The sequence below is a fragment of the Atractosteus spatula genome, chromosome 1 (assembly GCF_055471065.1).
Source record: "Atractosteus spatula isolate fAtrSpa1 chromosome 1, fAtrSpa1.hap1, whole genome shotgun sequence".
In the NCBI taxonomy this organism is placed as follows: Eukaryota; Metazoa; Chordata; class Actinopteri; order Semionotiformes; family Lepisosteidae; genus Atractosteus; species Atractosteus spatula.
Genome location: NC_142706.1, coordinates 62,627,566 through 62,649,819, shown reverse-complemented (window position 1 = coordinate 62,649,819; position 22,254 = coordinate 62,627,566). Strand labels below are relative to the sequence as shown.

Sequence of the window (22,254 nt, the reverse complement as noted above, 5' to 3'; positions counted from 1 at the left end):
GTTTTGGGGGTTAGCTCTTCACGACACTTGGGTGCCTTGGAGGGTTTGGCCATTCTGTTAGTTTTGAGTTCTGCACAATCAACAGCAGACATCTGTGGAATGTGTCTCAGTCCCTGGTTTTCCGCGGTGTAACACATGGGCTCTGCGGTGCTCCGGCGGTTTGCCTTGTTTGTGACTGTATTTGAATGTTTTTTTTCATATTTACTTGAGTAGTATTGTCAGTTTTGCAAGTTGCCCTGGAGGAAGTCGCCTGCTAAGCAAATAAATAGTAGTTATAATACAATAACACTGCATTTCTGATTAGTTCCTGTCAATAGCAATGTGGATTTTTACAGAAGTAGCTTTATTTGCTTATTTTAGTTTTACTACCCAGATACTTTTGACTATAACTCTACCTCAATTTATATACAGTAATTTTTCTAGCCAGCTAGATTTCCTATGATGCATAAGGTCATTTATACACAACCATTTGTGCATATCAGGTGGACAGTAATTATTCAAATTAATTTAGTTGATAAAGGTATGTTGTGCTTGTGAAATTGCTTTTTATTATTTATTAAATGGGGTCTAGGTGTGAGGGTCGCATTGGTGGTGCAGTGTTTAACATTGCTGCCTCACAGCGCCAGGGCCCTGGTTCATTTCCGGACCTGGGTGCTGTCTGTGTGGAGTTTGCATGTCCCCCTCGTATTTGAGTGGGTTTCTACCAGGTGCTCCAGTTTCCTGCCACAGGTGAAAGGCATACTGGTGGGTTAATGGGCTTCTCCTGGTGTGAGTGTGTATGTATCTGCAGTGCGTGTGTCCTGCAGTAGACTAGTTTGGCAACCTGAATCTGAGAGGCGAGAAGCAGCAGGGCAGCCTAGTGAAAATGTCAGAAGGTCATCGGTGCTGATTTTCCAGCCCTCTCCACCATCAATCAGTCACGTGTTTTGCGAAAAAAGCAAAACCCATCTGTGATGATCCTTCCCTTGGTGGGGCGGAGCGGTGGCACTGCGGCTAAGGATCTGCGCCTGTGGCTGGAAGGTTGCCAGTTCAAATCGCAGAGAATTGCATCAGCAGAGGAATCCTACTCTGTTGGGCCCCTGAGCAAGGCCCTTAACCCCAGCTGCTCCAGGGGCGCTGTACAATGGCTGACCCTGCGCTCTAACCCCAAGCTTCTCTCCCTGTCTGTGTGTCTCATGGAGAGCAAGCTGGGGTCTGCAAAAAGACAAATTCCTAATGCAAGACATTGTATATAGCTAATAAAGTGATCTTCTTTGTTTAATAGCTTCCAGTTACTCCCATCAGAGCGCAGATACTGACTCCCCAACTCCAAAAGCAACAGATTCAAAAGTCTCATTCATACCTGCAGCCATATTGTTACTTAACACTTGCCCTTCTGTGTAAATATGTGTGAATATTGTTGTTCCTGTCTTTTTTTCTTCTTCTGTCCGTCTGTACACCAACACTGCTGCTGTAAAAAACTTGCCCCCCCAGGGATAATAAAGACTCTCTCCTGCTGGAATAGGCTCCAGATCCCCCTGCAACCCCGCTACTGGATAAAGCCGTTACAAAGGGGATGGACCGAGACCAGCTGTAGAATCTGATAGTCCTAAAACATATTCTTACATGAATTCTTTATTTTGATATTCCTGACATAGGGAAGGTTTAAAATGTACGTACACCTAGAAGATTAGTCCATTTGGGATGAGCTCTTGGCTCTTATCTAAGAATTTCTCATATGAAGTAGAGATGTTTAAACTGAGCGAGTCAGCTACCCAGTTGAAATTTTGTGCTTCAAACAAATGACTAATTATGATTAAAATGATAGCATTATCTTTGAAGCCGCATGCGCTGTATCTATTTAAAAGGGTGCATTTGTTCCCGAGAGAGGGGATTATTTGGAGAATCGATCTGAAACACAAAACCTGTGCCAGTAACGATCGGTCCAGGATCCTTTTTTATCGATCCGTTACTACATGTGCCCTGGGAGAGGTCTTCAGTACTTAGGGAAATTAAAACATCGTGAGTGAGACAGCGTGGAGGGGGGTCGCCGCGGGCGATTAACTTTGCCTGTAAACCGAGCAGGTGTGGGTCTTTATACACGCGTTCACCTGCAAATGCGTGGCGCTGCAGAGTGAAGGCTTGCCCCGCGGTAAAAACAATTAAAAGGCCACGCGTGTGTGTGTGTGTGTGCGAATGGGGGTCCCGCATGTCCGCTTCCTGCTCCGTTTGATGTAGACGTGTCTGTCAAAAGCTCTCGGAACCTCACCAGAGAAGAGAGCCTTCGCGTTCGTGAGTGGCCGTGGGCTGCTGTCGTGCGCCGGCGGCTTGTGAGATTCACGGATCCTTTTTACGCTGGAAGCGGCTTCAGCATCAGCACCCAGCGCGGCTCCCTCTCTCCCCTCTCTCTTTCTCTCCCCCTCTCTGACGAACATCACCGCAAGCGAGCCAGGCGGCGGGCAGCTGGAGCGGCGCGGCGCTCTCCCTCCCTCCTCCTCCCTATTCTTCTCTCCCCCCTTGTTCTTGGGAAGCGTGACGCCACAAACCCGACTTATCCGAACCAGAACCTCCGTCCCGGCGCGCCGTCAGCCGCCCCCGCACTTAGGGAATACCAAGGGCCACCTGCCGAACCGAGCTGAAGACAGTCTAGGATTGCAGGAGAGACAGCATCTCCCCGTTTCGGCATATTGGAGACGGATGCTACTCCAGGACTGATGTGCTCCGGCGTTTTTGGTACTTGGATAATCCGTTCTTCCCTGCGCCCCCGAGCCTGAAACTGGACGATGCTGTGAGATTGTTTTGGGGTATTTTTTTTTGTTGTTATTCCTCTGGCGTTCGTGTGTCCTCGCCGGCGTGGGCACGGCTCCAGCGGCGCGGCGCTTGCTGCGGGGGAGAACTCTTGCATCCGAAACCAGCCGCTGTGGGGATCGGAGTTGTGCCGGTCTCGCGCTCCCGCTTCGGTCCGTGCGGCTCCGCGCTCGTGTCGTGCCGGCGCGAGGAGGGGGGCGGGCTGGATGGCTCCCCGGCGCGCGGGGCTGCGGCTGTGTCAGCTGCCGTAAAAAAAAAAAAACTAACAAAACAAACAAACAAAATACTCCGGTACAAAGTCTCGACTTTAGCGTGGTTGTCGGTCATTGCGCTTAAAGAAAGAAGCTCGGCTTAGTTTTTTTTAATTTAATTTAGGAGGGAGGGGTGGCGGCGCGGAGTTTTGTTCCGATCACCTGTGTGCACGCAAACACGCCGCTGACGGTCGGCTTTTGGTCGCGTTTATCATCTCGCTAGGGAGCTGATCGTTTACCGGACTGTCTACGCCGTGCTTTGTCACGGTCACCCCACGGATTCTCCGGCTCCGGTGTCCCCAGAGCGCTGGGAAATGCCAAGCAAGTTGTGCTGCTGCGAGACAAGTGCTCTACAGAAAGACAGCGGAACACGCGTGGGCACTCGCGGAGCACCTCGAAGCCTCAACGCCAGTCGTTTGCGTCAAGGGGGACTTCTCATGGCTTAGCACGGATACAGAAGCGTGCGTTTGCCAGACACTCTCCGTCAGATATTTTTTGGGGGGCTGGGGCCTTCTTAATAGTGGGGTTTATTTCGTGTCGGCCGTTAACTATGGGACTTCCAACGCAAGCGCGGAGACGACTTTGACTTCGCACAGCGCCTGTTTTATGACATCTCAAAGGCTGGGCAAACGATTTTTTCCCCCAATTTTTAAAAAAGAAATAAAAACATAAGATACAATGACGCGTTCCTGCTTAACGTAGACATCGCGTGACTTTAAAAGCTATAAAAACAGGTTTAAATAGTTAATAACTACTTTTTATGCGCGGAAAACTGGTGATTTTTCTCCCTGGTGATCAGCTTAGAAGCTTTGTGTCCGCTGTGAGTTTTTTTTACTTCCTAATAAAACGTTTAAAATACTTGAATTTCCTAAACACAACACGCGTTTCATATAGAAAAAAAATCACATTCTATTCTTTTCCTGTAATGTAGGACAGATCAGCAGGTCTTTTTGCCTTAATCAGAGGCTCTGAAAATAGCGTACCGCCCACTGCGCTCCATCAGAGGGGGAGGCGGCACCGAGAGAGGGAGGAGGCGCGGAGCTCCGTACTACACAATGGCAGTTCTGTAGAGCGGGGTGCGAATGGCACCAGTTGCGTCTGCATGAATAACAGTGTGTAACATTGACCAACGTAAACCATTTTCTTGGACTTCCAAGTCCCCTTAATTATCATTCGTTATTTGAGGCAAAGCGCTGGGTGAAAGACGGGACAACTCCGTGCGCTGCGTCCGAGGGTGTGAGCTGTCCAAAAAAAAAAATAGGGGCGCCTCGCTGCGTTTTCCCGGGGTTATCAGTCGAGCGAGGGGGGGGGGGGGGTCACCGCCGCCGCCGCCGCCGTGTGTGTTGACCATGGATATCAAGGTCGAGCCCGAGGAAGAGGATACCAGCCGCCCCGTTCCTGTCGAAGTTTTCGCCAGCACCTCCACGCTGCACGGCGTCGCTCACATCTTCACCTACGAGAGGATCTGCGTCAAGCGCTGCCTGTGGGTGGTCTTCTTCCTGGGCTCGCTCGCCTTTCTGATCTGCGTGTGCGTGGACCGCGTCCAGTACTACTTCGCGTACCCGCACGTCACGAAGCTGGACGAGGTGACGGCGCAGCTCATGGTGTTTCCCGCCGTCACCTTCTGCAACCTGAACGCGTTCCGCTTCGGCCGGGTGACGCGCAACGACCTCTACCACGCCGGGGAGTTGCTGGCGCTCTTCAACCGCGGGTGGGTAATAGGCGTGCCTTGATCGCGTAAGCGCTCGGGTCACCCGGGGCCGCTGTGGGGCCGAGCCGTGCCGAGCCGTGCCCAGCGGTGCTGACACTGGCGGTGTAACAGTGGGACGTTGGGAAGGGCTGTGGTTGCATGTTGTTGAAACTTGGGGGCACTCAAAGAAACTCGAGGCTCTTAAGAGCAAATTTGCTGAGCTCTTGGTTTGCACAACCTGACTTATGATGAACATACTTGGTCCGACTCAATTTTATTTTCAAAGGTTTCCAGACGCTTCCTCGTTCACATTGGCAAGATGTTGTTGTTGTTGTTGTTTTTTCTCCTCCGAGCGTAAATTTGCGACCAGTCTTCCCCCGGCTCCGGTGAGGCTCCCCCAGCCGACACGCGGCGTGTGGAGCCCGGGGTCTTTGTGGCCGCGGGGGAGGGGTTTCCGGGGTTAAACGGGCAGAAATCTAGCCCTTGTCCAGGGGGTTCCCTCACCTGACCGTCCGTCGCTCCTTGACCTCGCCGATTGCTCCATTGAAATAGTTTATCCTTCTACTCAAAAGTTGGGGAAACACGGCAGTTCAAGGGATCTCTAGCAAGCTCGCTGAATTCCAGCAACACGCTTGTCGTACTCAGTGGGGGCTCGAAACGCGATTTCTTCTTTAAAGGGAGTTGTTCAGGCGAGATAATGAAATAATCGTAGCTTTAGTATTATGGTCGCAAATGAAATAGGACAAATGCAGCAAAACGACTGGTTTTTACCCCTCTGAAAAAATACCGTCGTATTTTTGTCTCTTCACACACACATACTGTACCAGCATGTACTTGTAGCTTGCGTTTCTCGGAGTCACCGCTGCCGCTCTGCTTCTGCGGTGTGCCGGGGAGAGAGCAGACGTGAAGGATGGAGCGCTTCCGCTCTGCTCAGTTCGCGAAATTAATTTCACTTTTAAGTAAGGCTCCCGTTCCCTTCATGACGAGCAGCGCTCGAGTCGCGGGTCGTTCCTGGGCGCTCAGAGGCAGGCACGGAGACAGGTGTTGGTCGGAACAGCTGGGAGTCATGGTGACGGACAAATGGGCCGCTCTCGACGCGAGGAGGCCCGGGGCCGAAAGAATGAGGAGGGGGCTGTTGGATTTATCTGAGCGGCTCAGTCCTTCAGCGTGAGGATCATTTACTCTCTCAGTGTTACAGCTCCCGGAAAGAGCTTTTCTTTTTCTGGTTTAAGCCGACACCCCCCCCCAAAAAAAAAAAACCCCAACTAAATCTGCAAAACATAATGTTGACGATAACAATGAACGAGTAAAAACAAAAACCGACATCAACCAACATCAATAAGCATAATCAGACGTCTCCCAAGGGCGATCACTGAGTGATTATGAAGTAGATTGGCCTTTGCTTTTTTTTTTCACATTTTTTAAGAGGAAAGGCTGCCAGATGAGATAAAAATCACAACGGCTGAGGAGGTATCAGACACCTCCCACGGTTAATTAGTGTGTGTCCTCCTGCTTTGGTCCAATTAATTCTATGTCAGCTGGCACACCTGAGTGAGGGCAGTCCAGAAATGCACTAATTAGAACAGTGATCGTCTCCATTACCAGTTTCTTCCAGCTTTCTAAGAGCTAAGGGCGTATGTAAAAGCGTGGCTCAGATAGGAAACGTTGGAATAAATTAGCACTAGTGATGAAGAAGCCCATTTGGAAGGAAAGCAGCTCAACAGGGGTTCTCTGGAACCAGGGCTGAGAACTGCTGGTCAGACCATCTAGAGGCTCCAGCAAGCAGCCGTGGCTTTGTCGAGAGGCGGCTTTGACACATCGCCTTCCGGGTTGTAACCACTGCGCTTGAGGCCCTGAAGTGAAAGCCGGCGAAATTCCTCTTGGACTGGTAATGTTTGCCGCCAAAAATAAAATTGTGCGGCACTCGGCTTGGTCTGCTCTCTGTGTTGGCTTGACCTACAACACAGGGCCTGACTAGTGCACTGATTATCCGTCTAGAATACATAGATCACCGCCGATCTGTTGGGCTCTAATACAAAATTCACTTGAAATATGCTGGTGACTACATTCATTTTGTCACCTTTCGGGTGCGTGAAATCACATAAGCACAGTTACAAACAGAGGAAGCCGTTTGGGCTCGTCAAGCCCATTTTGGAGTTAGCAGTTGACTGATCCAAGGGTCTTATCCTGCTGTTTCCCGAACAAAGCCAGGGTGTCGTCTTTAACAGCACGTACGTGCAGCTTGTTCCAACCTCCCGCCACCCTTTGGGTAAAGAAGTGCCTCCTGTGCTCAGTTTTAAATGCACTTCGGCATAATTTCTACTTTTGTCCTCGGGTTTGTGTTTCGCTGATCGTTCTGACATTGGCTTTGCCCTTGAGGAAACGTACACACACTATAGCAAACACACATGCACAGTGGCTGAGAACAGCCCTGTCCCCTGTCACTGGGGGTAGGAGGTCTGTTAGCCCGCCATGGTCCTCTGGCTATTTTTAGCTCATTGATCCGAAGAGCCATTTCTGGAAAGATCCCACTGAATCATCATTTATAGTGTGGCTAAGAAATAATTTTCCTTCGCCTATTGTAAGCTATGATGTAGCATTTTGCCTTCAGTCCTGAGTCTAGAGTGGATGAAATTAAAGTGGAATTCACCTTTTCTAAGAATCCACTGGTTTCTGGACATTTTAGACAAAAGGCTGTTTGGAAAGAGAAGTAACCAGACTGCAGTACTTTAGCGTGCACTGAAACAAGTGATTTCGTAATCATGCAAACCTTATAATCTTCAGATTTTTCCATTGTACAGTATAGCTCAGTCTCATCTTAAAGCATTTATCAGCTGTGTTCTTCGGACTCCCTGAACCTCTTTATCAGCTATCTGTACACACATATCCTTACGACAGAGAAGTGAAGAGGTGAGCTTGATCTTTCTCAGGTGTTAGACTTATGAGATAAGAAAATAAGAAAATAAACTTATGTTTACTCTTGTCACAATCCATTTGTGTTTACATAGTTGATTTGGAGAGCTAGGTAAATGCAGTGCTTAATCTGATACTTTCATATCCGAAAAATGCTGAAAAGGACCCAACCTTTCTCAGAATACAGAAATAGCAAGCAGGTGTCGTTCTTTTGAAAGCACAGCCGGCTTTCAGGGGGATAGAAACTGAATGTTAACTCGAGTGCAGCATTAAATGTCAGTGTGCTTCTTGTGACTACAATTGCTGGATGTCGGTGTGTCTAACTCTCTGCAGAACTGACCTGAACCTTGACAATAAGGAGTAATCTAACAGGCCCACTGGGCACAAAACGATTAACCTTCATTCATATTAAATGTGAAGAGGGGCCTGTTGTCAGGAGCACATACACAGGACAGACCTTTTTGAGGAGGATCAGGCCTGGAAAGAATCGCAGCAATGTCGCAGCTTTAGACTATTTCAGTGAACAGGATCGACGGAATTCCTTGCTTATTGAGAGCAAACGGATTTAGGGCAGCAGTACGGTTTTTCATGCCTGGCCCTTGTTGGCAAGCAGTCTCTGAAATAATTCTGCAGGGGGGGCCATCCCGAGAGTTCGCATTGATGAGTGACTCGGATCAGCCAGTCAGTCTGCGAGCTGCATGGCGTGGAGACCTGCCGTCCACAAGCTTCTCTCATTTACCCACAACAGCTTCACTTCGACAACCCGAGAGGCTGGGAGATTAATGGGTGGTTAGTGGCTCTAGTAATTGGAATGTTTTAAAAATATAGTTTGCACTGTTTGTCATAACAAAAAAAAAAAAACTGTGTAAAAATTCAGAAAGCAAACCAACAAAATAATTGGTAGCTGAATGAGTTCTACAGCTTAAACCTGCACTTCTGAGAGAATGGGATCACAAGTGGAGGACACTGCTGCTTTTTAAGCCCTGTAAAGAAAATGGACTTTTATCCCCCTATAATTAGGACTTGTCTCCAGCCTTTGTGTTCCTGTGATGATAAAAAGCATCTCTGTGCTCGTACCCTACTACTCAGGCATGAGTTGTTTTCACCAGCTATTGGTTTAATAAGTCAAAACACAATAACAAAAGAAGTGTGCCAGCTTAAACAATGGCACTGTTCCTTGGGGCAAAGGATGGCTGTCTGATTCCCTGCAGGAATTTGGGCTGTTCCTGTCATCCAGTTGGTTATTCATTTCTGTGTGTTTAAACAGATGGTGGGCCCACGTTCCCTTTGCGCTTTTTGAACAACGCCTGAGCCTTCAGTAGATTCCTCTTCCCCCTGGCTGGGCAACAGCATATTGACTTTGATCTTGCCTGATTTAGCCATCAGTGAAGGGCGGCATGGCGGCTCAGGCTTTAACATTGCTGCCTCACAGCGCTGGGGCCCTGGGTTCAACTCTGGACCTGGGGTGCTGTCTGCGTGGAGTTTGCATGCTCTCTCCAGGTTTGTGTGCGTTTCCTCCAGGTGCTCTGGTTTCCTCCCACAGTGCAGAAGACATACTGTGGGTTAATTGGCTTCTGGGAAAACCGGCCCTGCTGTGAGTGTGTGCGTGTCTGTGTCTGTGTGTGTTCCCTGTGATGGACTGGCGTCCTGTCCAGAGTGTACCCTGCCTTTGTGCTCGATGCTTGCTGGGCTCCCCCTGAGACCCTGAACTGAATGACTCAGTTAGAGGATGGGTGGGTGGATAGTGCTCAGTGACTGAGGCTGTTGGTCCCTGGCCACTTTCTATCATTTTTGTTTTACAAATCAAAATCCTTTGATTGTCGGCCCTTTCCTTTCCAGAACCTGACCTGATATTCAGCAGCTGCAGAAATCTGTATTGATTTTATGGGGTGGGGGGGGGGGTTAATTCAGAGAGAATTATACAGCAGTTTGTACATATCTGTAGGTGTGATTTGTATTATTCTATTTTTCAGCTTTTGGTCGATGGGAGTAGATTTACTGAGCTCTTGCATCTTTCTAGTTTGTTTCTGACCTTTTCCCAAAAAATCGATATGTCTCAATGGCGGACTTCAGGCCTTTGACATAAAATAGCAGAATAAAAAGGAAAGAGTATCCTACTCCTAATGAGTTTGTTTCTTGAATGAAACTTTCCCTGACAATGCCTGGCCAGTGGCTTTAAACCCAAGCCGTGGGGCTGTGTGCTGGGCGGAGGAGACAGAGGTGCAGAGGGCTCTCTGTCTGGCGGCGTGGACTCACAGATTGCATTGAAACTGAGCAGGAGACTCTGCAGCAGTAAAGCATGCTGAGCGCCGGAGCACGTTTTTAAAAACTTTCGGAATCGCCAGAATTTGTCTTTTATCTACCCCCCCCCCCCCCCCCCCAAACTTGGACAGTAGATGGTTTAATGCCTCTTGGCTCATATTCCGTAGATGCTGACATCACCAACACCCCTACCCCCACCCCCACTACCTGCTGGGCCATCTGCTATTTGACACAGTGCCTGGCAGGAGAGTTATCTCCAACTGCGAGTTGCGTGCTGCCACTTTGGGAATTTTGGGCACATTCACCTAGTGACACAGTATAGGCCTCCTTGTCCACAGGGCTCTTCATGTGTTCCAGGCAATGGATACTTGAGATCTAAACTGCTTTTACTCAGAGGAGGGAAATTTCATTAGCTTTGCCATTTAATATGGTAGGAACTGGCATCCTTAGAGTTCTTTAATCTTGCTCTCAAAGTACAGTTCAGAAAAGCTGGTGCAGACTGTTGGCAATCTTTCCTAAAGCCCTTTTGCTATCATCATCTTATAGAAGAAAGACCACCCCTGTCTCCAGCCCTCTCAGACCTCTGGCACAGTTCTGAGAGGTTGTCGTTAGAGCGTTACAGCCCTACAGTACTTGTCCTAGGTTACAGTTAATGAGTGAAATTTTAGCAAAAGACCAAAACCAGTAATTGTCAAGCTCTTGTGTCTTGTTGCTACAGTACGTTTGAGCACTAGAGCATTTAAAGTATTGGAAGAGATGGGTTGGGAGCATTATTATTGTTTATGAGAAGGGTAAATGGGAGAAATTCCAGCAGCTGTAGAGTTAAAGGCTTAGAATGGAGAGCAGGGAGGCAGTATTTATTACTGAGCCTGACTAGGGTGGAGGACATGCTGCTTCTATTTATTAAACATTCATCTGAAATTAAAGTGCTTGTGGCGTATAATCCAATTGAATCTCTCTATGTGCTTGGCAATGATTGCTTTGGAAAAGCACAGTGGGGTAATATTAAGAATCCACATATTGTTACTGTGATATGTGGCTCCTAAAAGCCCCATGCCCCTGGGATCTGCGAGCTTGTAAGTGCTCTTCTGAGAGTCTTGTGTTTCATACAGCGAATTCAGAGCTGAGGACCCAAGTCAATTAACTTGGGATCAGGTGGGGAGGAGATGGAGGTGGACCCCAGAAGGCATCCCCTCCACATAGATTCAACAGATTGCAAATAGATTCAGTGCATCTGTGTCTTCAAAGGGCTTGGGGGCACTGGAATGAAATTGGATGATCGTGATATTCTGGCATTGAATTAGCATCTCGGCGTAGATTGTGTTTCACAGTTTATGAAATTAGAAAAATCACACCTCCCACAACCATGTAATTAAAACTGCAGAGATTTTTTTTGAATTATGGAAATCCTATGTACTACTTTCTGAATAGCACTACTGTGTATATACAGTACTGTATTACGAATCCAATTTGAGCATACCTCGGTCATGTTTTACTTATGTTCCCTGCTCTCCCTGCCCAAGTTGAACTTTTCTTTGCTCCGTGAGCCTCAGGGGAGGGCCCTGAGAATCTGAGAACTGGGGACCTGTACTCATCCCAGATCGTGTCATTCCCTGGAGTGGGGAAGGACAATCAAATCTGGAGGATGTCGAAGTTATTCAAAAACATAAGTTGAAAAAATAATCAGGAAAAGTCGTTTTTTAATCATGCATGTCCTTTACAGTGATCGCCAGGAGACCTGTCTCTACAGCAGGACCTTTGCTGGACCAATCTGAGCAAAGCACCTTGCTGTAGAGTAACAGCAGAATCCCACCTGAGACTGGAGGCCAAGGCCCTGACCTGCCTACTCCAGTCTGCTGCCTTTACAGCACATTGTTTGTGACGTTTATTCCAATACTGCTTAAAGTCCAGATTAGTACAGATCCCTACTAATGCAGCCTCATTATCTGTTGTCAAGAGCAGTGAGGACTGCTTTAATAATTTTGGAAATCGGAGCAGCTTAGAGCCTGGTGCAAAGTTCACTGCACCGGAGGATAATTGGAGGTAATTGGATTAATTTGGTCCCTTAATTGAAGCAGTTGGAGAGCAGGTGTTGGTGCTTGGGGCTGCTTTTGGTCACATTGAGTGCCGCTATAAAAAGAGAGGAAAAAAAGCCTTTATCCGTGTCATTGGCACATGGAAGAAACTCTTCCTGCTGACAAAATCATTGAACGAGATACCGTTTTTTTTTCTCTCCCTGGAAGAGAGCAAGAACGAGAGGGACAGCAGGAGCAAGTTTCCCAGACAGCCATTACCTGTTGGTGCTCAATGTTGTCAAACACATGGTTGACTGTATTGGCGGTGGAGGTCCCAGGTCCCTTAACAACTTAGCACTGCCCCAGATCGGACTCCTGAGCCCGTGAAACTACACCTGCTTTTAGCATCCTGTGCACCCATCGTATAATGTAGTTCGCTCTGAATCAGTGAGCTCTTAGTGCAAAGAGTGGGTTCATCCTGTGCAGTAAAGACAAATGCAAATAACAGCAGCCAGCGCAGACTGAAAATTATGAGCCTGTTTCCGACCTTGGTTGGAGTTCTAGCTCCAGCTGATCCGAACTGAAATTCTGGGAAAGGAGGTTGACGGGATCATACGGTATGAGTCGTTTTAGACTGTTACCATTCTCATAGTGGAAGAGTGCAGGATTAGAAGTGTGCAAGGCAGGGGGGGGGGCTCAATTTGAAATGTTATGCTTTGATTGCTTGTGTTTGGTGCAACAGCGATGAGCTTCCCCCTGAATGCTTCCTCTCTGTTATAAATAGTTCCTTAATAAGGCAAACGTGCAGAGCAAACATCAAGAGGGCATGCAACAAGAAGGGCATACATTAGCAAAACTGAACTTGTGTAAATGTGAGTAAAGTGAATATGCTTTGTCAAATACAAGCTAAAGGAACATTAATAGCTAGAATACACCTTAGATGTTATGAAATAATCATAAGGGCTTTTTATTAATATTTTGTCCAACTTATTTTTCAGATTTAGAAAAGCAGTCTGGCTATAATATTGTGATTACTGTTACCATAATGCTGTAGTTCTGTTAAAATTTTCTATTTTAAAAACTTAGCGTTTCTCCAGGCTACTCATAAAATAAATCATAACACATAATGAATGATTGAATAAATTAGTATTATTTTAAGTAAATATATATATCATATATACGTTACTCATAAAGTGGTGTATCCCTCTTTGCAGCTGTAAAGTCTTCTCAAGCCCCAGTGATATCCCTGTGCTCCCAAGCAGATCAAAACACATACAGAGAGAAAACTGTGACAGACAAAGGAAGAAGGAAGATGTTTTATGAGACGTATTAGACAACATGTCAACAACCAAGCTTACAGAAAGTACTGCCTGTCTGGACTCTTCCTGGTTCTGTTTTTATAGAGAGCATTCAAACCAATCTGCTTCCCAACGCATCACCACCCTGCTCCTTACACAATTATTTAATGGAAAAGAGTGAGTAGAAGACACCGTGGTCCTGTAATAATCTGGTACCTGGTAGCACCGATTGCACTCCCTGTCCTGACGTGCTCAGAGCTCCTAACCATGGTCTCCCTGTCCCTCCCTCCCTCTGTTGATCTTTTCAATGATAGTCCTGCAAGTCTGCAAACCCTAGCTGACACTAGCAAACTGCAGAGTTTGAAAAGCTCCTAGGGGAAAAAAAATAGGAGATCTTTTTTTTTTTGCTCAAAAAGGAAAAGGAAGCAATCACTGTTATTTTGATTTTAATTAATTGTCAAACCCTCCGTCAATTCGCAAACCTGTCTGGGAGCAGCCGATCACTTGAGTCTTTGCTAGCTCTTTGTAGGTAGTAATGAAAGCCTTCTTCTCTGGCTGGGAATGGGCAGGGGCTGAACAATAGCGGGGTTAAATGACAAAATTTAATCCGCGATGCCAAACATAGGGAGTACTGTGCCTCTGAATAAGAACATTTTTTCACAGGACAAAGATTCAATGTCCTTGCTTGATCAAGGGTTTCTTTTACATGGATTTTAAATGCTGGAAACGCATTTGAAAATTTTACAAAGTAAATAATGTCAGAGAGGTCTGCGAGTCTTGTTTGTTTATGAATGCCGAAGTCAAAATCCCTTTGATGTTCAGTTCTTCCTTAGGCGAATCTGGACATTCACAGAGCAAAGAAACGGGGCCAGCCCTTGCTTTCGGTTTCTTCTGAAGTCAGATTATTTTAAATTTATTGTAAATACACAATAAAGGCAAAAACTTTTGAAAGCCAGAGTTGTGGATATAATCAGGTCAATGAGCCACCAGCCTGCCTCTAAATGTTGCAAATGCTTTCTAGTGAGCAAGTAGAAACAGGGCTTATGATGTGATCTGACCACCCCAGTCTTGATCTGTTGTGGGACAGAAGAGTTAAAATGCCTCAAAATGCCTCTGAGTGAAAAGTGACCTTTAGGATATGTTTGCTAAGTTAGGAATACACAGTAGATGGCTGAACGTGGCATTTCTCACAGCTTCACAATCAGATAGGCTGGCTAGGACCATAATGAAGAAGAGCCTATCGGCCCCCAATTATCTTTTTGGCTGCTCGTGACTAAATGATCTGAGGATCCATTTCCAGAAGGATCCAAGGGCATCTGTTCTAACAGGAATGCTGGGCAGCCTGTTCCTCTGACTCGTGGCTTTAAAATGATGCCCTGGTGTGTGTCTCACTGCTGCTCCTGAAAAAAAGCCCCTGTCGCGCTGGACAAAGGCGGACGGCAAACAGCGTTCGGCACCTCCGCCAGCCGGTCCCACTCCCAGCTCTCCGTCTCTCCCAGCAGGTTTGAGATCCGGGACCCCCACCTGGTGGAGGACAGTGTGATGGAGATCCTGAAGGTCAAGGCAGACTTCCACAACTTCAAGCCCAGGCCCTTCAACATGCGCGAGTTCTACGACCGCACCGGCCACGACATCAAAGACATGCTGCTGGCCTGCCGCTATAAAGGGGTTGAGTGCAGCGCCGAGGACTTCAGAGTGGTGAGTCTCCACGTCTCCGCCGGCACTGCCATCGCTGGAGTCGACCAGTTTGGGCCTGTTGTGGGGCTGTTGCCCACGCAGGTGTTGCATTCCACGGTCGAAAGTTTCGTGCAGCTCGGCGGGATGTTCGCTGACCGATTGCAGGGGCTGACCGGGAAGACGATTTTGCTCGAAGGGGGAAATTTTGTGCAAGCAGCTATAAAAAGTATTAAGGTGCAATTCTAGCAACAGGTCTCGAAAATATTGTTTTTTTTTCTTGCTCTCAAAGGAAGTTTCTAATGTTAGCTAGAGGTTCTATGGGGTGAGAGAAAATCTGGAGAAATCTCTGCAGTGACAGAAAATAGCTCCAAATCGCGTCCCGCGAGTATTTTGCTGGCTGGTTTCTGTGTTGAGCCGGTGGCTTCTGAAATTGTTTTTATTGTAATGTGCTCTGGGGTTGCTTTGTACGAAACGAGATCTATAGGGGCAAAGCCGTAATGCGTTGTGACTGCTTTTCTAACGTGGTTATAGCAGTTTCACGAGAGCGGAGGCGATTTTGTGCATGAGGAATTGCGTGTGAAGAGTCTGGCTGGTGGTGCTGGGAGAGATGGAGAAGAAGCTGAGCAGCTGTGACTGTTCTTGATGGAGTGACGGTCGGTCAGAAGGAACACGTCTGCTCTAGTCAGAGAAATAAGAGCTGGCAGGGAGTCCTGCTATGCACTTGCGCTGAAGTAGCAGCAAACAGCCCTTTTTGCTATTATTATTTTGATTCCTTTGGCCTTGTTGTTAAAAATATTGCTGTTGCCTTCTAAGGCATTCCACTATACTGTATCTGTGTGTGCCTGTTTAAGAACATGAGAATGTTAACGAATGAGACCACCTTGTCCGTTGGGTCACTTCTATGCACGTACATTTGAAAGACCTTTCTGACCTGCTGCAAGGCCGATCTCTGAACAGTGCGTTAAAACGGGGATATTCCAGCAATACCGGAAGAGTTGGGGGAGTGAGCTGGGGGAAGTTGTGAGTCCCGTTTTAGCATGTCTTGTACCCAACAGTGCTGGATTGTCAGCTGAGGACCTGATGCATTTCCTGACGCTTTTTACAAAGGTGTATATTGCCAAGCACTTTCCACAAAGAGCTGCTCCTGAAATCTGTCTGTTTCAGAATGTGCTGCAACCCCCACATTTGAAGTTCTGTTTCTCTGTGGCGGGTGTTTAGCCTGGTTTGGGGCTGGTGTGTCTTCACTGACGCTTCCCACTCAATCTGGAGGAACATCTGTCTTGGTTCGCAAGTCCAGCTGGCAGAGGCTGGTAACGTGGCTCTGTTCCAGTTGTCCAGCAATTGAATTGCGAGAATCACTCAGGTCTCATGTCCTTTGTCTTTTCAAAGTCTCAAGGCCTTGCTGGCCAATCATGCTTCAGGCAATTAACGATTTCTTTCAGATTTATCTTGCATTAGTTAATTGAAGGAGTGATTGGTAAAGAGCCATTGTTTAAATGCCACTGCATATCAGAGCCTTTTTGATTTATATCATATCATATCTCTCATATCCAGTACAAGATGGGTATTGGAACTGTAATCTTTAAGATAATTTACCATGGTGATTTTGTAGCAGTGTAATTTACCCTTGGTATCACCACACTTATGTCATGTACTAAGGTTAGCTTGTCATGGTTATCTACTGTAATTATGACATTATACCTCTCTACTATATGTATACCACAATTTCACTGTGCCTTAAAATACTTTCCCCATGGGGAATTGAGATCAAACCCATGGGAGGGACAATTTAAAGCAGAATCTATTCTGCTTTTTTCTAAGAAGTTAAATGAAACCAGAGTATCCATAGAAACCCCACATGAGCATAGAGAGAACTTGCAAACTTTGCCCAGACAGGTGTCCAAGAAGACAGGATTCAAGCCTGTGACTTTGGAGCTGGCCACTGCGCTACCCCGCTGACTGCAGGACTGTAACTAGAATTAATAGAGTGCGGGACTAAATTAGAAGAGAAAAACTACAAACCATAGCTTTTCAAGACCCTGAAAGATCATTCGAGGCAGTAGCGGTTAACACTTTCAGTTAGAAGGCAATGGAAGAATAAATACAATTGATCAAGTACAATCCCCCAAAAAATTTTGGGGAATTTGTGCAGTATAATATAAGTAATAAAATGAACGTCTCTGCATTTTTTTAAAAAAGAAAACTTGGTTTCCACTGTTCCTGGTTCCCTTTTCTGCTGAACGACACAGAAGATGGGGTGTGGATTAATCTTGCTGCTCTCCCTGCGTGCAGACAAATAGGCTTAACATCACCCAGCACTTTGAAATTGTTTGCATCGGAGGCGATCCTTCACCCTGATGTCCCTGCTCTGTGTGGAGACTCCGCGATACACCGGCTGCGTTGCCAGAGTCCCTGTCTAATGAAACAGATCCATTTGAGCTGCCTGCAGTACCTGCGAACCCCACAGTGAGAAAGATGCAAGCGTCTGTGCTGCTGGTTAATGTGCGAGCTGCCTGGAGCTCCCAACCTGGAGCACAGGGGAGGCCGCTGATTATATCTTCTGAGTTATGTACCATCTAGTAGTGAGTCTCAAATTGATTTCAGTTTAGTCCCGTATTTAATAAAGGCTCAGCTTCTGGGGGCTCCCTAACCAATGTCGTTATAATTTGTACCCTTTTTTTTATTTTATAGGGCCTTTTACATTGATCGTCACAATACTGGATTAAATACTGTACAAGCTGTTGTTCTCGTTTTATTGAAACTTTATCCTGGCTCACAAATAAACCAGGGCATTCCAGGTTCAGTCTGGGCTCATTACATTTCTAGAACAAAGGAGTCACTGCAGACCTACTATGGCACGGACTTAATAATACCTGTTTCTCTAGCTGTCATAGGAAATTTTTGCAGTGCCGAAACAATGCGTCTCCGTAAACCTCCTTCACTTTAATTCACTCAGCCTCTACAAATTCATTTTGCACTATCTTGTGCACACATTTCGGCTTGCTTACACTTGCACTGTGGCTTCATAGTGAACAGTGTGATTTACCTTGTGCTTCCGGACCTAGTGGCTGCTGCAGTTCCTGGCGTCACTGATATAAGAAGAACATAAGAGGCGAGCACAGAACAAGAAGAGGCTCTCCAGTTCATGTGAAACTGTCTTGCAATCGTGCTACATCCAGGTGTCTTGTCTAGTATAATTTTAGCAGAGCAGCTAGTTGTGACCATGTGAAAGGTTAGGAAGGAGAAGAGGCCATTCACCCCATCTAGACTGTTTGGTTAATTGATCCCAGGATCTCACCCAGCCGCTCCTTGAAAGAAACGAGTGTATCTACTTCAGCAACATAGCTGGGTATCTAGCTCCACACTCGGAGCAAGTGCACTTCTAAACGCACTTCCACGTAATTACTGTACCTCTCATGCGCTCTGGTTTGTGTCTCCCAGCAAGTCATCTCTTCTTAGCAGATCTCCTTTTATACTGCAGTTAACCTGGTTTATTCCTTTCTAGATCTTGAGGCCGTTGTCCACCTAAGCGTAATATATTAATTGATTGATTGATTGGATGGATGTCTAACAGATGTATCAGTCAAGTTCAGTGGAAGGTTAATTTTTATATTATAGTCCAGGGCTCCCCAAGTCAGTTCTTCAAGGTCAACAATCCAGCAAGATTTGTAGATCTCCTTAAATCATCAACAGCCCAAAGATCTCGAGACGAAGGTCGAATTCGTTCAATCAAGGCTTAAATGGATCAATTTCACCTTCCTGCCCTGATCTGATGCTGCTATTGATGATTTCAGAAGGCTTGCCAAACCTGGGCTGCTGCCCGAAAGGAGCAAACTCATGAAATCCCTGGTGTCATCGCAAACAGGCAGAGCTTCTTTTCACACACCGCCTTCATTTCAGCTACATGGAAGCCCCCCTGCCCTTCTGCGGGCTCCTAAAGAGATGGCTGTGTGTAAAAAGGTGACCGTGAACGTTCACGTGCAACACATGAGGGTTCTCTCTCACAGGCTGATGGCAGCCTTGCAGTCTCTGAGACCGTTTGTTACAGGGCTGGGTAATCGTCCCAGCACATCAACTTTAAAAAGACAATCTCACTCTAACTACAGACAGATTACGATACCCCGCGATGTTAAGAACCGTGCTGACATCTAGGACTGCCCTGTTCTGCTGAACGTATACTGTAGGTTGATCAGATGGAACCATAAACTTGTAGTTTTCTTCCAGTGCCTTTCAGAAAGAACCTGATGATGCATCAGACCTTTAAAATGTGAATTTTCCTAATTTCAGCCATATGCACTAGAGGATGTTTAGGTCATCTATCTTTACTAATGATTATTTAACAATTACGTTGGACACTGAACTCAGTTAGTTTCATCATAAGCTATTTCAGCATTTTGTCGTTGTGTTTGTGTAGATGCTAATGCGTACATCGTGTGCGATGTATTTGGTTATTTTAAATAAAATTATTGCCCCTTGCCACTGCTATTTCTTTTGGCCCTGCAGTGCGTTTCCTCCCAGCCTACTGTACAAATTGGAACCAAATTTTATGGCACCAGGGGCACTGTGGAAGAGTGTGTGGCTTTATGTGGTTTTATGGTGTGTTTTCGAAGAATTAACAAGCAAACTAATCCACAACCATAAAGCGGGCTTTGATTCAAATGAAATCTTCCCCGGTGTGCGACGTCAGTGTGATTTCGGAGGCGGATGAGCGGAGCCCCTGTGGGTAAACTCCACATTCCTCTAAGCAGGTGAAGGGCTCTGGTGCTGTCTCTTTCAGCCGGACCCTAGCCTTTGTGGCTCTGAACTCCAAGAGTCCTGATGTGTCCAGTCACAAGGCCCAGCCTCTGCCGCACTAAGCACATAGGGGGGCAAGGGCTGAACAGGACAGGGGTTTGGGGTTGCAGCAGGTATCTTATCTTCTTCCTTTCTCTAAAGCTTTCCTGTATTCTGAGGTTATTTCATGATGCCATATGGGGTTAATTGCTCGCGGTGTGGCCTGATCTAAGCTAGAGAACACGTAGAGACCATCAGACCAATCTTAGTTTAATTCAGAACCCAGACCTGCAAGACCGGCAATTTGCCTCCAGAAATGAGAGCTGGATTAATCTCTTTACAGGCTGTGAGGGAGCATGAAAATAAAATTTCTGAGTCATGGCATAGACGCAGTTTCACTGAAATCCTCCAAGAAACAAGGTCTTGGGGTCTTGCATGAGTCCAGCTGGGTCAAATCATATATGAGAGCATCAGCAGAGTTTGTTACAAGTGCTGAGTCACCAGGGGCACTGTGGGAGAGTCTTGCTGGGGTTCTTGAATCAATATGCCATTAAGAATTGAGTGAGTGAGATGAGCCGAATGTTCACCTGTCCTGTTCGTCTATCTTTCCTTATAGTCTTCTGCACACTTCGATGCCACATGTCTGTATCAGGCCCAGCTGCCTTTAACAGGCCACCATATTAAATGATTGCACTGAAGAGGAGTGAAAACTGACCCATTTTTAATAAGAGGGAGTTCTGTAATTAGAAGAAAAAGTATGAGTGTTCTCCTATGTCTGATCATGTTCACTGGGTGGAAAGATGACGTGGTTACATCTGGGATTCCCAATCCTGGTCGCTGGAGCCTCTATACTGCTGGGTTTGATTCAAGCTCTGGATTTAGTTCAATTTTTAATTGAACAAAAGTAACGAGCTGCTTCACTGGAACCTTTACAAGATTGTTTTTTTTCTTCTGAGGAGCTGGGTTACACAGGCCTGTGTATTGAAGAACTGAAACCATTTTAAAAGATGTTCTTACACGTATTTACCACTTTTCTGGACAGGTATAGAACTTTAAGCTTTACAGAGGAGAACCGAGTGATGAAGCCAGTTCAGAGATGGGGATTATTAGGAGGCCATGATTGGTAAGGGCCAATGGGAAATTTGGCTAGGACACCATGGTAACACCCCTACTCTTTTCCAGGGACACCCTGGGATTTTTAATGACCTCAGAGAGTCAGAACCCTTGGTTTTACATCTCGTCCAGAAGACCTTTTTACAGTTTACTGTCCCTATTACTGGGGTATTAGGACCCACACTGAGCGCCCCCTGCTGGCCCCACTAACACCTCTTCCAGCAGCAACCTTAGTTTTTCCCAGGAGGTCTCCCATCCAGGTACTGGCCAGTCTCATACCTGCTGAGATTCAGTGGGCTGCCAGTTATCAGCTGCAGGGTTATATGGCTACTGGCTGTAGAAAATATAATGTATAAAATAAAATTTACCTTAATTCTGTTTTTCAGTCAATTATAGGTTCAGTTATGTAACCAAGAGCTTGGCTAGGACACAGCCAACAGGTGTGTCCCCAGACTCAGGATTGAGAGACCCTGAGTTATATATATTATATAAGCTGACTGTAGAGGATGCCCATCTCTTTGCAGTCTTCCAGTGTGGTTTCAGCATTGAGCAAAACTAAGAGTCCAAGTAATCAAATGACATTCAGCCTTCCTGTGGTAATACTATCCTCTCTGCAAACAATGAGAGAGAGAGAGGAGTCTATTTGCAAATGAGTACAACACCCTGGGAAAGTACTGAGAAACTGGGGGATAAATATGTTTCTGAACTCCATTTCTGCTTTTTTTAAATTTCCTGAGCGCAGAGTACATTGCAGTGACCCGTGGACAGCCCTGGTTTTACCCGCACATGCTGCTGTTGATGCAGAGAACCGCGCATTTATCACAATTGACTGTCTGCTTTGTAGGATCTTAGTGTCTTACGCCACCTTCGCTGTACCACTGATAGCCAAATTCATGTCATGGCTGATTGAAAACTCTCTTGTCTGAACATAATGGATGCCTTTATCAAAATCAGTCCATCTGGGGCACTGAAAATTTCAAAACTGGAACTAAACCGGTAATGACATTTCTCCTGCCTGAAAACGATGCCTCCCTATTCCACTAAAGTAATTTTCGAGAATGTCGGATGTTATTAGTTAGACGGGGCATCCATTACGCTCCACCAAAAAAAAAAAAACACATCTCGACATAATGTTGTACCGCCAGGGTTCATGCCTGCTCTAGGCTGAGAAGGACCCCTCAGTCACGCAACGGGAAGGCAGAGGTGCTGTCTTGTTGAGCAAGAGAGATTGCCTTTGTGATGGGAGGAATGATTGATCGATCGGCTCAGTTCCCCTGTCTGCAGAGAATTCGCTCATGTTGTTACTGAAAAAATATATTAATTGAACGATGATATTTACGAGCGCACATTCAAAGAGCAGGGAGCAATCTAGGTATGTGAAATGATTTCTGCTGTCTAACAGGCTGGCGAAATGAACTTTGTAAACTACTGCACACTTGAGTCCCTGACTGTGGCCTAAGACAGGAGAAAATTGG

At 46.4% G+C, this 22,254-nt stretch overlaps 1 protein-coding gene across 1 annotated transcript in view; it reads left to right on the top strand.

Moving 5' to 3' along the window:
- The first annotated feature begins 4,381 nt into the window (after window positions 1–4,381).
- asic1b (acid sensing ion channel subunit 1b) overlaps window positions 4,382–22,254 on the top strand; it is a 177,179-nt gene continuing 159,306 nt past the window's right edge. Inside the window, exons 1-2 of the mRNA XM_088922377.1 lie at window positions 4,382–4,749; window positions 14,719–14,914. Of these exons, the coding sequence (XP_088778503.1) occupies window positions 4,388–4,749; window positions 14,719–14,914 (558 nt within the window). The 5' untranslated portion in view covers window positions 4,382–4,387. The remainder of the gene's footprint in view (window positions 4,750–14,718; window positions 14,915–22,254) is intronic.